At 38.7% G+C, this 14052-nt stretch overlaps 1 protein-coding gene across 1 annotated transcript in view; it reads right to left on the bottom strand.

Moving 5' to 3' along the window:
• Nucleotides 1-9497, bottom strand: part of LOC118733949 (cell surface glycoprotein 1) — a 17046-nt gene extending 7549 nt beyond the window's left edge. Inside the window, exon 1 of the mRNA XM_036463597.1 lies at nucleotides 8070-9497. Within this exon, the coding sequence (XP_036319490.1) occupies nucleotides 8070-8253 (184 nt within the window). The 5' untranslated portion in view covers nucleotides 8254-9497. The remainder of the gene's footprint in view (nucleotides 1-8069) is intronic.
• Nucleotides 9498-14052: the final 4555 nt, after the last annotated feature.

Here is a 14052-nt window from a genome sequence, read left to right as displayed (position 1 = left end):
TATAATTTATTGGTAATGAACAAAATACATTGAATTATAAGCTATAAAGACATGATTATACACTAAAAAAACGTATTATGGTATCAGTGTATGGCATTCATTATTACAACAATCTTTTGACAGAAATTTTGTTACCAGCTCCTCCTCCTTTACATCAACAACATACAGGTCCATCTTAACAAAAGTTTGTTCGGTATCATCTTCTGCCTGAGATACACATACTTCGTCTTCATCATCATCGCTCCCTTCATAGTTTTCATCATCGTTTTCATCATCCTTTTCATGGAAATATTGTCCGTATACGGCACTGAACTCCTCATCAACACTCATGTTTCATTTCATGCGAAATGCGAAGACGATAATCAACAGAAACAGTAAACGTCACTTCTTCAGTGTTACTTTTTTAAATGTTCCACACTAGCAACTTACACGATGAACTATAATAATATTCCGACCAACAACAACACTTACTGGACCAACAACAACACTTACTGGACGTCCGGCGCGGAGAACAATTAACGAGATAATGAGAAACTGATGAAACGAGTTGCTTATTTTTAACAGCTTTTTCACAGAAAACTAGTTTTCGCACGTAAGCTCCCTTTTCGTAGACCAGGTTACATATGTCATTCTCTACTACTTATTAGCAGTAGAGAATCTCAATTCGCCTTGATAGAGAATTGTTACAGGAACAAGCTGCTGGTTCGCCTACTACTTTCAGTGAGATGCGGCCATTGAATAGGGTAGAGAAGTGTTCCCTCCATAATTTAAGTACGTTCTGGACATCAGTCACTAGGTCGCTATGGTAGTTCTGACATGAGTTTGCTATAGCCTTGAAACCTTCCGTAAGTCACCTGACTCTCTGATAAAATTTTCGTGTATTTTTTCTGTCGGCCAGCATTTCAGGCTCTTCGCACTCACGTATTTCGACCTCTCTATTCTTATTGCGGAATGTAAGTGGGGCGCAAACGTTTTTCTGCACGGATGCGGGTGCGTATCAAGAATGATAGAATACAAGATTGCGCCGATCAGAGAGGATTTTTGAGAATAACTTTTGTGTGACGTCACACTGGTGCAATTGCGAGAGAGAAATGCCAAAACGTGAGCAAGAATGGAAGAAGAAAAAAAATGTTGCAAGGAAAACGTAAACAAGTTGCACAAGTGTGACGTCATGCAAACAACGATTCTGTCAAATTCGTTAAGAGAGGAATAGCGGTCCGAGATCGGCGCAACCTTTGTATTCTCTCAATCGTGGGTGCGTATCTTATCTGCAAAAAGATAGTGTCAGAGTCGATGTTTGGCCCTCGGAGTGTACGTACGTCTAAAACACTGTAAGCATGCATTCCGTCTGAAAGTGAAACTTCTTTAGCGGCGGTTGGTTGGTTGGGAGTAAACTGACAAATTCAACGGAAATTGCACACTTGTGTGTATGCATATGGTATCAATTTAACAAAAATTTGCTAATAAAAGCTTAAAGAATAAGAGTAAAGGTGACTACGTACATTGATAAAGAAAAGGATAAAGGCAAAGGTAAAAATAAAAACAAAAACAAAGATTCGTAAAGATAAAAGCAAAAATGAAGACCAATGTAAATTTAAACACTTTACTTATATGTATAAGAGCAAAGGTGAAGGGGAATATGTACACTGAGGGAAAAAAATATTAAAATCAAATAGAAACGTAATTGATCTTACTATAAACGTCAATGAAAGTACTGTATATTGGTAAATATTCAATTCAATTACGCGCATATTAAAATGACCGCGTTCGTACTGAAAAAGCATCCGTGAAGTGAATAACCAATACAAAAACTAAAAAAAAAACTTTGATTTGCATGTTGCCTGCAGTGGAATTCGAACCCTACCATCTCCGGATATCAACAACTTGTGGCAAGCATACTTGCGCACTCAGCTACACCCGGCCATATACATTTGCTTTCAAATGTTGAATATCCATCAACAACACAGCATGCGATTTGTACGGATAAACATGTATGTACTATGTATGTATGTGTGTGTTGTCACCGCTCTCAGAGCGGCGCTCTGGATGCTTGGGGTGCGTATGTACACCTACATATATGTACATACTCAGATGTGAACAGTCAAATACGTGCGTAATAAATTTTGTACGAAAATATTATTTTTGAATACGAACATTTTTAAACGATAATCAAATATAAAGTATTAATTTTTACTATGCATTATTTCCCTCAGTGTAGATGAAGAAAATAATAAACATAAAAGTAAAGACAAAGAGGAGGATGAGAATACCGATAAAAGTAAAGATGAAGATAGGGGAAGAAAGATTAAAATAAAGCGTCGGCCGCTGTGATGTAGTGGTAAGCCATGCGCGCTTTCACTCATCAACAGCTGGGTTCAAGCCCTGGTCAAAGCAACATCGCAAAAAATATAGAAAAAGGTTTTTTCTTAACAGCGGTCGTCCCTCGGCAGGCAATAGCAAACCTCCGAGTGTATTTCTGCCATGAAAAACTGCTTCTCATAAAAATACAATCGCCGTTCGGAGTCGGCGTAAAACTGTAGGTCCCTCCGATTTGTGTGACAACATCAAGGCGCACGCCACAAATCGGAGGAGAGGCTCGGCCAAACACTAACATATGTGTAAGCGCCAATCAATTATTACATATTATTAATTAAAGAGGAAAGGATATAGAGAGAGGCACAGGGACTCAATCTGGGAACTATTTTGGGATTTTAGAGATTTTCGGGATTCTCGGGACTTATCGATAAAATAATCTATATTTTTATCCGTTTTGTTATCGATATTTTTATCGAAATTTTTATCGATATTGTTATTAATTTTGCTATCGATACTTTCGGAACTTATCAAATAATCGATATTTTTATCCATACTTTTACCGATTTGTTATCGATTTTGTAATCGATATTTTTTACCGATTTTGTTATCGATATTTTTTATCGATTTTGTTATCGATATTTTACGATTTTGTTATGGATATTTTTATCGATTTTGTTATCGATATTTTTATCGATTTTGTTATCGATACTTATCGATTTTGTTATCAATGTTTATTGATTTTGTTATCGACATTTATATCGATTTTGTTATGGATATTTATCGATTTTGTTATCGATATTTATCGATTTTATTATCTATATTATCGATTTTGTTAACGATATTTATCGACTTTGTTATGGATCACTTTATCGATTTTGTTGTCGATATTTTGATCGATTTTGTAATGGATATTTTTATCGATTTTGTTATGAATATTTTTACCGATATTTTTTCGAGTTTCTAATAGATTTTTCTACAATATTATTACCGATTTTGCTATCGAAATTTTTATCGAATCTATCATCGATTTTGTTATCGATATTTTTAACGGTTTCGTTATCGATATTTTATTGGATGCTACTATCGATAGAGTAGATACAAATGAAGATAAAGGAAAAACGAAAGAATAACATAAATGTAATTAGAACGCACAGGGGTAGAGGTAAGGATCTAGATAGAAAAAGACAAACATATAACCTTAAGCATAAACTGATGTATATATGTATGTATGTATATTGGTTATGAGACCAAATAGATATGTATATAAGTAAGTTTCACTTCTCCAGTGTGGCCCAGGCGCATTTACTTTTTTTCTGGTTTTTCGATCTGGAGACATCCATGTAGATTGATGGATCCTGTTATGTCGGTACCTAGTACTTCATAATACCATGTTTCGGGCACGGCGAAGTCGATCAGCCTCAGTCCGTTGGCGGACGTTTCGTCGTGGAGACTGAATTTTCCGACGGTGGTTCCAAAGATCCCTTCATTGCCTACCCTGGCATTAAAGTCGACAAGCACCATTTTGATATCATGGCGGGATCAGCGGTCGTATGTGCGCTCGAAGCGCTCATAGAAGAGATCCTGGGACGCCGCGCCCTTTTCTTCCGCCGGGGCATGGGCGCAGATAAGCGAGATGTTGACGAATCTCGCTTTGATGCGGATTGTGGCTAGGCGCTCGTCCACCGGGGTGAAGGACAGTATTCGGCTACGAATTCTCTATCCCACCACAAAACCAACACCGAACTTGCGCTCCTTTAGATGGTAGCTTTAATAGACGCCGCAAGGCTCCACGTTTACCTTGCCTTGCCCCCTCCATCACATTTCTTATATGGCGGTGATGTCAGCGTTCGTCTTTCCAGGTACATAAATTAACCAGGAAGCAATATCTTCAGCATTAATATATGTTTAGCATATAACTTTATGCATAACTAAGTATTTAATGCTTCCTTAAGAGATAAAGAACGAAATTCTTTCACCATCTTATTCAGTAGTGTCCATTCTTCTCTTCTACAAAAAGTAACCACGGGACGAGTAATAACAATTTAAGCATAAACACCGAACAAAAACGCGAATCATAAAGCATAGAGTGCCGCCTTCTGAAGAATGGTAAGTTGCGTATATGAAGGAAATGTTGAATTGTTCAGAATCGACGACATTACCTCCATACCAAATAAGTCAAATGGACAAAAGCGTCTGCACGCAGCAAATAACAAATATATTCAACGCCTGAAAGCAAAGAAGATGACCATATACATATGCCCACTCGTGACTCTCGGGCGCTGTGTCGATAGTGCTTTTGCGTTTTACCCGCTTACCGCCTTGCTATCTTTTCTTCTTGTTCTTTGGTTGAGGAGTCGTCCGTCGGCGAGGCAAGATGAATGAATTTATTATTGTAATGTTTTAGCTGTACGCATTATAATTGTTGTTGTCTTTTATTGCCATTGCGCGAATTGTTATTCAACACCAGCGACTTTGTCAACGTGCAGCAGCATTTCTTTAGCATTTCTCTGCTGGTACTCATCACCGTACTTCTGCTGTACTCTGCATCCTCTCGCGCACATGCACACACACACACAAACATTTTAGTATGTCACTTTTCTCCTCCATTGGCCACTTGTGAATTCCACTGCCAATCGATCTTTGATAATTTTTCTCGATAAAAGGTTTGCTCGCCCTTTGCAGCAAGCACCGCAGCCGTTTCAGAGCCTCTTCTTCGCTTACAATGGTTAACGTAGACATCCAACAGTCAGCGCGCCAAGCAGCCAATGGCTTCAGCGTCTTTGATTTTTGATTCTTTGTGGCTATTGGATGCGTTTGCATGATCGCTACCGGGAAATTTATCGCCATTCATTAGAATGCAGTGGACAACATGCAGCGGTTGTGGCTGGAAAAGGGCTCGGTCTCGAGATTGGTAGCTGCACGCACACACACTTATGTAAACATACATACATACATATCAGGTAAATGCACACCCATGTACATACATACTTACCCATTTAGTCACAAAGTTTATTTGAGGCTTACATTAAAAACTCAAGCACGAGTATGCGCAGATATGTTGGAGTGCTGGAATTTATGCATATTTTGACCTCGACGCCTACAAAGATAACAATGAAGTTCCACAGAAACGAATAGAAACAGGAAAATATCTGTGAGAAGATTAGGAAAATTGCATAGTAGGTTCCAAACATCATGGAATCCTCCTTAGTTCGAAATTCGGCCGAGCTTTCGGTGAAGGATTATTTTGCAATAAATCTGTAAGTATATCGATCTCTTTAGTCCTCTCGACAGCGCACAAATTTGGTGAATGATTTTTGGTTATAGGATGACCCCGACACCTTGCCTCCAAATTCACATCCGTCAGTGAATGAAGTCCCTTAATCCGCATCAAAACACCTACTGAGGAGAAGGATGTTCTTGCCAAATAAAATACAATTCTATGAAAGCAGCATGCGAGCGCTGTCCCAGTCCCAAAAGATACATATGTTCGTCGGCCTTGTTGTTAGAGTGGACATGTGCAAACTGAATCGTTCTCTGTCCAATCTTTCATAAGGAAAATTCAGTTGTTGGCGCAAATGGGTGCCAGATAAAAAAAAAAAAACTGGCCTTCGCGACCATTATCAGCACCAATTACATTACGAAAGCTCTGCCGAGTCGTACGCAAGATGCATGGGCCTGTTGGGGTTGGCGACGGTTACTATATACTCAATACTCTTACCGATAATAATGGCATCATTATTCTCCTGTTTATTTGAGCCTCCCCTTAAACGGAGACAAGTTGTCTCTCTTCTAGGAGAAATTACGGCAGTAGCCTGCAGAAAATGTAGACAAGTCGTTCTGCGCCTGGCCCGTCCATCATTGATAGCGCCATCATGTAATTAAAATGCTCGTAGAACTCAATCTTCTTCAGTACCTACACGTCGCCCACTCGAACAGCGTCATACATTATTCGTTATGTTGAGAAGGTTTAACCCGCGGGAATTCAATTCAAAATTGTTGAGAAGCGTTCCCTGATATCTCATCTCTGGTATTTCTCTACAGCTGTAAGCCATCAGCTCTTTTTCTTACTAGCAAATAGTTGCTAGTAAAAATTTATCCAGTAAAAATCCAGTAAAACTTGCAAGTTCAGCTGTCATTTTTGATCTCTCAATTTCGCCTCTTTTGCTAGTTTTTTGCAAGTTTTTGCGTACGAAAACGACATCCAGTAAAAAACCAGTAAAATTAGTACTGGATTTACTGGATAGTGCGTACGCGAACAGGGCTAATGTCACTTAACTTAATCAACTGACCTTGTGGTTGATGAAATTAGACCAAATATAAAGTAAAGAAATATGTACATATGTAAACCGAAAATCTTTAAATTAAGCAAGACCGCATACATATGTATGTAGATATGTATAATAATTTCAAGTCAATATTATACAATGATAGTAAAATTGATATAATCTTAAAATAAGAGTTATGAAGAGCTTTGATTATGTACATTATTAAGTATGCAAGTAAGTATGCAGGGCCGTAGCCAGGATTTTTTTTTTCGGGGGGGGGTCCTGGCCAAATATTTTCTAATTTTCACAGTTATTTCAACATATTTTGATTAAAAGAAAAATACTGATAAAAATAAAATATTTCACACAAACAAAAAATATAATCGATAATCGCATGAGGCTATTGCCTCAAAATTTGAAAATGCACTTAGTGGCATTGTGCTACTATGATAGCTCGGCCCAGTAATCATAGACAACTTATGTATGTACAGTACACTACATCACTCCCCATACAAAAACATCGGTATTGTTTTTCCACTGGAATTATATAATCTATTATATTTTAAGACTTCCACCAAAATATCTCGCAAAAATATTAAGATTTACGTGAGCGGGACCGATTTGAAAATACCTCCAAAAATTTAGTTTTTTGAAGAAAAAATTCCCTCAGCTGACTAAACAGTTTAAGCTTAAAAAATTTGCAAACAAATATTTTAAACAAATTTTCTATGGAATCATAATAATGAGATTTTCGATGCTGTTTTTGAACTTTTTTCAAAGACTTATTTAAGAAAAACTTGAAACCCCTTACCAATTTAGACTTATGAGGTATCATTGGTAAGGTATTTTCTCACCCTTTGAATTTATTTGCGAATATGCTCATTCAAAGTATGAAAGGGGAAGGAAGTTAAACGCGTTTTTTGTTTGTACATTGTACAGAAGTCGAAAAAATTATAGCCGCACAAAATTTTCACTAGTTTTAAAATATTATTGTTGTTGTTATTTAATTTTGGTTAGTTCTTTATAGTCGATTCATTAACAACATCCGCATAAATACAAGTTTAAAGGCAGTGTCACACGATTGGACATTTGCCAAAATTTGGTGTAAATCGTATCCCAATTGTGTGAATACCCAAATATTTTTCTTTATCCCAATCACGAAAATTAATTTGTTGAAATCCTATTGCCATTTTTATTTATTTTGTACCAATAGCCTAATATAAAAATGCACCAATATTTACAAATGCAACAATCGAGTGCCACTGCCTTAAAAATTTATGCAATTTAAAAAAAGATTCAACAAATTTTCGTAAAAATTTCGAGTTTTTTAATTAGATTCTGAGTATGCACACCCCCCATCCCCCTTAATACGGCCTTGTATATATGCATACTATGCACTCAGTAGTATTCGCATATCTTTAAATAACAAAAACAAAACAAAATTAATATTTCATTGCAATTAAACAACCAACTTCAATTCATGCTCACCAGCAATCGCTGCACGCACGCATGCGCGATTGGCAAAAAAATCTGCAATCGAAAAATCACCATAAATACACGCGATCAATATCCGTCGATTGTTGATGGGCTGATGGTGGTAGATTGCTGATGGCCAGTAGCAAGTCATCCATCTATCGCCAGTGCCATCACAACTGCATATACATACATACATACATAGTACTCGTACGTCTGAGTAGGCCCATGAGAGCAAGTGTTTGGATGGCTGTGCGCATGGTGGCTGACCCAAAATGCACGATCGTCGTCGGCGATGCCGTCCACTTTAACCAAGGTGAGAGAAGTACATAAACAGAAAACAGAAAAAAATTGGTGGCCGCTGATAAATATGATCGTCTCAATGATTTCTTTGTAAATGCGCGCGCATGCGCAATTATTCACTGCCTATCTACATACATAGTACCTTAACGCAATGAATATGTACCTAGTAGTATGTACTATGTATGTTTATGCGAAAACAAATACACTTTGCCAGTTAGCGCTCTGCATATTGCACTAACTTGACGCCTTGAGAGCAGCTTTGCGCATGCGCAACACGTTTTTCAGTAGCCAAGCAAACAGCAGCAATAAAATCGCGCTGAGTTTCATCACATAATAAATACATATAAATATGTACTAAAGGAATGCAGCGTTTGGTTCAGATGCGCCACGGCAGTGGAGTGTATGGTTAAATCGTGCGGATGAGTTGGTAAATCCGTAGGTATTTATTTATATTAGTGATGCACATGCATCGGTGAGAGCTTTATTTTCATTTTTCAGAAACATTGAAGTTGAAATGTAGCTTAAGAAGATTCCCTGACAGCATTCGATATACCTAGCCCTAGCTTTCTGTTTTGTTCCTCGAGACCTCTGCGAGGATAAACTTCCTAACCGTCCTAGAGCCGGATGCATACCTCTTAGGAGAAGACATCTCCCCAACCCTCCGGTCAAGTTTCGTCCAATCCGTGGTCTTCTTACCAGCTGCTGCATGCCGCCCACTCACCCCCTGAGGTGATGTGAGTGAAGAAAGACAGACAGTCTAGCGCACACTGATTTATGTTATGAAAGACGAGTTCGGAGCTCCAAAGAATACTAAAATGTTCCAACTCTGGGGCAGTTAAGCAGGCATACAGTTCTCCGCACGTACCACAGCGATGCTACGTTAATAATCAAGAAAAGTAGAACTATCAAACTAAAGAAATATTCTCTAGGGAATTGCAACAGACGAAGGCTCCAAAAAAATGTTTAATTTTGTTTCTAAAGTAGCCTCACAGGTGGCCACTAGTACTATTTAGTGATGTGCGGTTCCGAGTATTTAAAGAACCGGTTCTGTTGAGTCCAGTTCTGGTTCTCAAAAAAATGGTAACGTAAGTAAATAAGTAGGCCTTATCGAAAAAGCTTAACAAGATTTCGAAAAGGGTTTATAAAAATTCAAGTTCTTTTTATCTTTTGCTATAAAGAAAAAAAAATATATTATTTACGTTCATTCCTAGTTGATATTTGTGTTAAACAATTTTACAAAAACAAAATACATGCAATTAAATTTAAATACGCGTTTTCCGCGTTAGAACATATGTCATTAAAAAAAATAATAATTCTATTTAAAAAACCATGTCGAGTTTCGGTTCCTCCGGAACCGTTTTCGTTTTTTTTTTTGGAATCGAATTTCGGTTTAGCTAGTACCGTTTTTCGGTTCTTGCAAAGAACGTAAATCTATAAGAAGAGACAACACGTTATAATTGTAACGAGTGGAAACATCAGGAGTGTGCTTTCTCTTTTGCCCAAATACGTTTAGTGATTGGATGAAAAGAGAAGGCACGCTCCTGATGTTCACACTTGCTACAATTATAACGTGTTGTCTCCTCTTATAGATTTACGTTCTTTGTAAGAACCAGGCCGGTCGGCTCTTCAAAGTAATTGGTTCTCCGGTTCCGGTTCCTCGGTATGTGCATCAATAATAAGTACTAAATCATGAAAAAATTATCTCAGTATGCCAGGGTTCAAATCCGATGTAACGAAAGTCCCCAAGTACTTACAAAAAGGCCATTCGGAAAATTATGCGCATCTCGTCCGGTTTCTATGCTGATATCAAAGCTGCATGCTAGCCATTACGGCTCGGGACATTGACTCTAGAATCACCAATAAGCTCAAGGACTAACTGGCTTTCCTGTAACGAAAAATGCTCTTCGGTACACTAAGTTTAAACAGAGAAGAGATATCCTTTGTTGCCAGAAAAATTACGTTGCATTGCCTACATGTGGCTTACATATACGCAATATGAAACTAAGCGTGGAAACACCGTACCATCGCCATAGATAGATATCCTTTGTTGCCAGAAAAATTACGTTGCATTGCCTACATGTGGCTTACATATTCGCAATATGAAACTAAGCGTGGAAACACCGTACCATCGCCATATTTACAAGTACATATTTAGAAGAAAACGTAAATATTCTTACAAGTTATCTGCTGCTTCCCTGCAAAAATCGTTGGACGATGTAGTCTATTTGTGGTATATTGGAGCACTAACAAAAGTGCTCCTCTGTCATGCTGTAGCGGACCAACTCGTGTCTCTGCGCCAGCTTATTGTTTGTTACCCGATAACTGCTCGTGTTTTAACGAAATGTGATTGAAGTTGAGCATTTGAAAGCACATTTGCATGCCTGGCTGTAGCTGAACGTGTAGAGATGCTCGCTGTTAGTTGTCAGCTCCCAGCATGTTCGGGTTCAAATGCCGTCAGAGGCAACATGTAATTTTTAATTTTTGTCTTGGGTTTTATTAATTTCGAAAAAGCATATGAGAAGTGAAGAACAAAAGCGTGTACAAACGAAAAAATATAACAACAATGCCATTGTTAATATGTTGGAGTAGTTTTGTGCTACTCTGATGTAATGCAGGGATGGAGTATATGGTCCTGCCCTAGGACATCGCAATGTTAATTGGACCATATTTTTTATATGAATTGTGGTTAATTTTGGAGTACTCCTTGGTCCTTCGGGAGTACTCTTTACATGCATGCATGGAGTAGTCGCGATTTTTGCAGGGTTCGCTGTTCACTTATAGAAACATATCGATATCAATAATTTTGATCACCCTCAAATTGTTTGCCATAAACTATAGGAAACGTTTCATCACATGTAGAAGTCGCTGGTGTTGGTAGTGCGTTGTAAGAGCAACTAATAGATGGCGCTGAATACTCTTTGCAACTTGAAATGTTTCTTCAGTGTCGCTTTCGCCACTCGAAAGTGGTGGATTCATTACGATATCTTCGTAGATTGGTAGTTTTAAAATAATTTTGGAAGATTCTGATCATATGATAAATGAGAACTACTCTACAGTTTTAAGGATTGCATATTGGATGATGTCTTTTCCCAAACTAGTCAGCGACTGGCTACACTATTGTAATTGTTTATTACTTTCTGCCGACGTTTTTTTCTATTCTTATCACCTTAATTTCTCGACCACTCATCGTATATAGATGGATTTAGTTGCTGCGCCTAAAAGTATGCCAAAAAAAATTTTATTTAGGCCCCTATTATGAGTTGCATTCGATCTTCGACTGAGGTCGAAAATGCTGATCGAACGAATTTTCATTTAGTATTATGACGCTCATTCGATGAAAAATAGCGGGATTGTGAATTTCGCTCGTTTAGGTTGTTCACAATAGTATATTTTTCACCGCTGAGAAGTTTTGTTAACAAATCGAGCAAACTAAAAACTGTGCTTATACATTTTTATGTAAATTTGTACAAATTAAAACGAAATAAAAAGAAAGCGAGTTTATAACAACGTGGTAAAAATGAGTACAACGGATGAAAAAGCTTAGTAAACTAGCCAGGAGTAGTGAATGTTTAAGAGAGTTTAAGTGTAGTCCTTCGAATATATTTTGACATAAAATATATTTAAGAAATTTGTCTACAGATTTATTAAAAAGTTCCGACCGTCTAAAGAGGCATTTGTGAGCTAAATCTATTTTAAATATTTTAAGACTAGCAACAGCTCTACGATTTTTTTCTCAGAGATCGTGCCAAACATAATACATATTTTTATCATGTGCCAACAGAGTATTGGGATTTTATTTCACAAGTAAAACCAGCCTTGCGAGCTTGTGTTTAGTATTTACGACGTTAGAACTGCATGAAATTAATAAAAAAATGTTTAAAATTAGTGTCTAGCCGACAAAACGTAAGAAAACAAATGCAAAATCATATATTTTTCACAATTATCTAACACTTTGCTACACCATCGAAAGCAAAACTCTGTTCGACAGAAAATTCGATATTCTACGAAAATTTCGACAGGGTTGCATAGCTCATAATACGAATTTCACTTTCGATCTTTGTTAACCAGCGAAGATCGAAAATCGAATGCAACTCATAATAAGGGCCTCAATATTGACAATTTTCTATGTTATTTTTATGACCTACTGAGTACGTGGCAACGACGAAACAATGGTTATATTCGACGTTATTGCCATGAGATTAGGGCCGTTAGACCAAATCAGGATACAAAAGAAAGTAGAATAACCTGTGGTAAAGGGAAAGCTGTCAAAGGTCGATATAATTCAGATGGCAAATGACCAGCTAGCCAAAGTCTACGAACTTTCTTTAGTTTATCAGGGTGCCTCAATGTATTCGGTAAGCTATATATGTATAGTAGCCATATCGAAGGTTGGGCATTCGAACAGACGTCGAGAAGGCAGCCAATCAGTTCGTTATCATCTGGCTCAGCTAGAGAGAGGCCCAGGAAGTGCGCAACTTCCGTAGACTTTGTCGATAGGAACAGGCGCATTAGCGAGGAGGGGCTTTAGGGGCGAAGAAGCGCCATAAGTAATGTGCCGACTTTCCGTATGCTGAGAACTCGTTGGGCACATCTTCATTTACTCTGCTCAGGTATGAGTTTAACCTGTTGCAATCTTCAGAGCAAAGTTGGGCTATTGCGGTGCGAATCTCTGCGGCATACACAGGTTGCGAGTCTATGTAACTCGAGACCGACTCCCTGTGAATGCCGTTTAAGGCCTGTCGGTATGCAGTTGGGTCCAGAGGTTGTTTTAATGAACCCCTGGACTTCGTCTGTCTGTTCGTAAAGATGCCTCCTGACGCGTCTTGGCGAGGGCTCTTCTGCAAGCAGTTGTCTTTTCGGGTGCCCGCGCCTATGGCACTCTACTAGGAACTACCTGCCGAGCATTGTGTTATGCTCCTTAATGGGGAGCATCTGGGCCTCTTCGTGCAGGTGGTGTTGAGGCGACATCAGAAGACATCCAGGGCAGACCGGAGTGAAGTGTTCTGGCAAGTCTGTAGCTTCGTCCACTGTGTCCTGCCAGTCCCCGGCGACCACACTTGCGCTGCATAATTTAGAACCGGCCGGCCAATTGTCTTGTATGTTGCCACTGTTGTACTGTTGACAATTGCGGTTGTATGCGCCGAGAAAAAGAGCAGACTGTCGAAGGTAACTCCGAGGATTTTTAGATTATTCACCGTCGGAATTGGTTCGCCATCGACGTGAATACCCAGCTACAGACCTCCTTCGTCCTGGTAGTGAATAAGGTTGCCGAGGTTTTTTTAGGGGAGAGGGTTATGCTCGGAAAGGTAGCCGTTTACTATCGTGCACAAGTCATCTAGTCCATTCCCAGACGCCATTGTCGAGCAGTCGTCAGCGTAAGAGACAATAGAGACTCCTCTGGTGGTTGAGGGAGCTTTGATATGTAGTAATTAAACAGCAGAGGAATGGACACAACCCTGTGGGACTCTCTGTTTAATTTTTCTTGGATTTCTAGGTTTGTCCCTATAGTTTACTGACGAATATCGACCACTCAGAAAACCCACCTACCACCGTTGAAGTCCTCAATATCTTCTAGTAGCGTGGAGTGACTGATGGTGTTCCATCCAGATCCAGCGCTATTAGAACTTGCTCTCACAGGGTCGGTTTCGGTTAAGGCCATAAATTATATGGGTGTTTATGCCTCGCTGGATTCAGG

Source organism: Rhagoletis pomonella, unplaced genomic scaffold, assembly GCF_013731165.1.
Source record: "Rhagoletis pomonella isolate Grant_MI unplaced genomic scaffold, Rhpom_1.0 Rhpom_scaffold_00002, whole genome shotgun sequence".
NCBI classification, from domain to species: Eukaryota; Metazoa; Arthropoda; class Insecta; order Diptera; family Tephritidae; genus Rhagoletis; species Rhagoletis pomonella.
The sequence above is the reverse complement of the archived record's forward strand: the minus strand, read 5'-3'. Positions and strand labels throughout refer to the sequence as shown.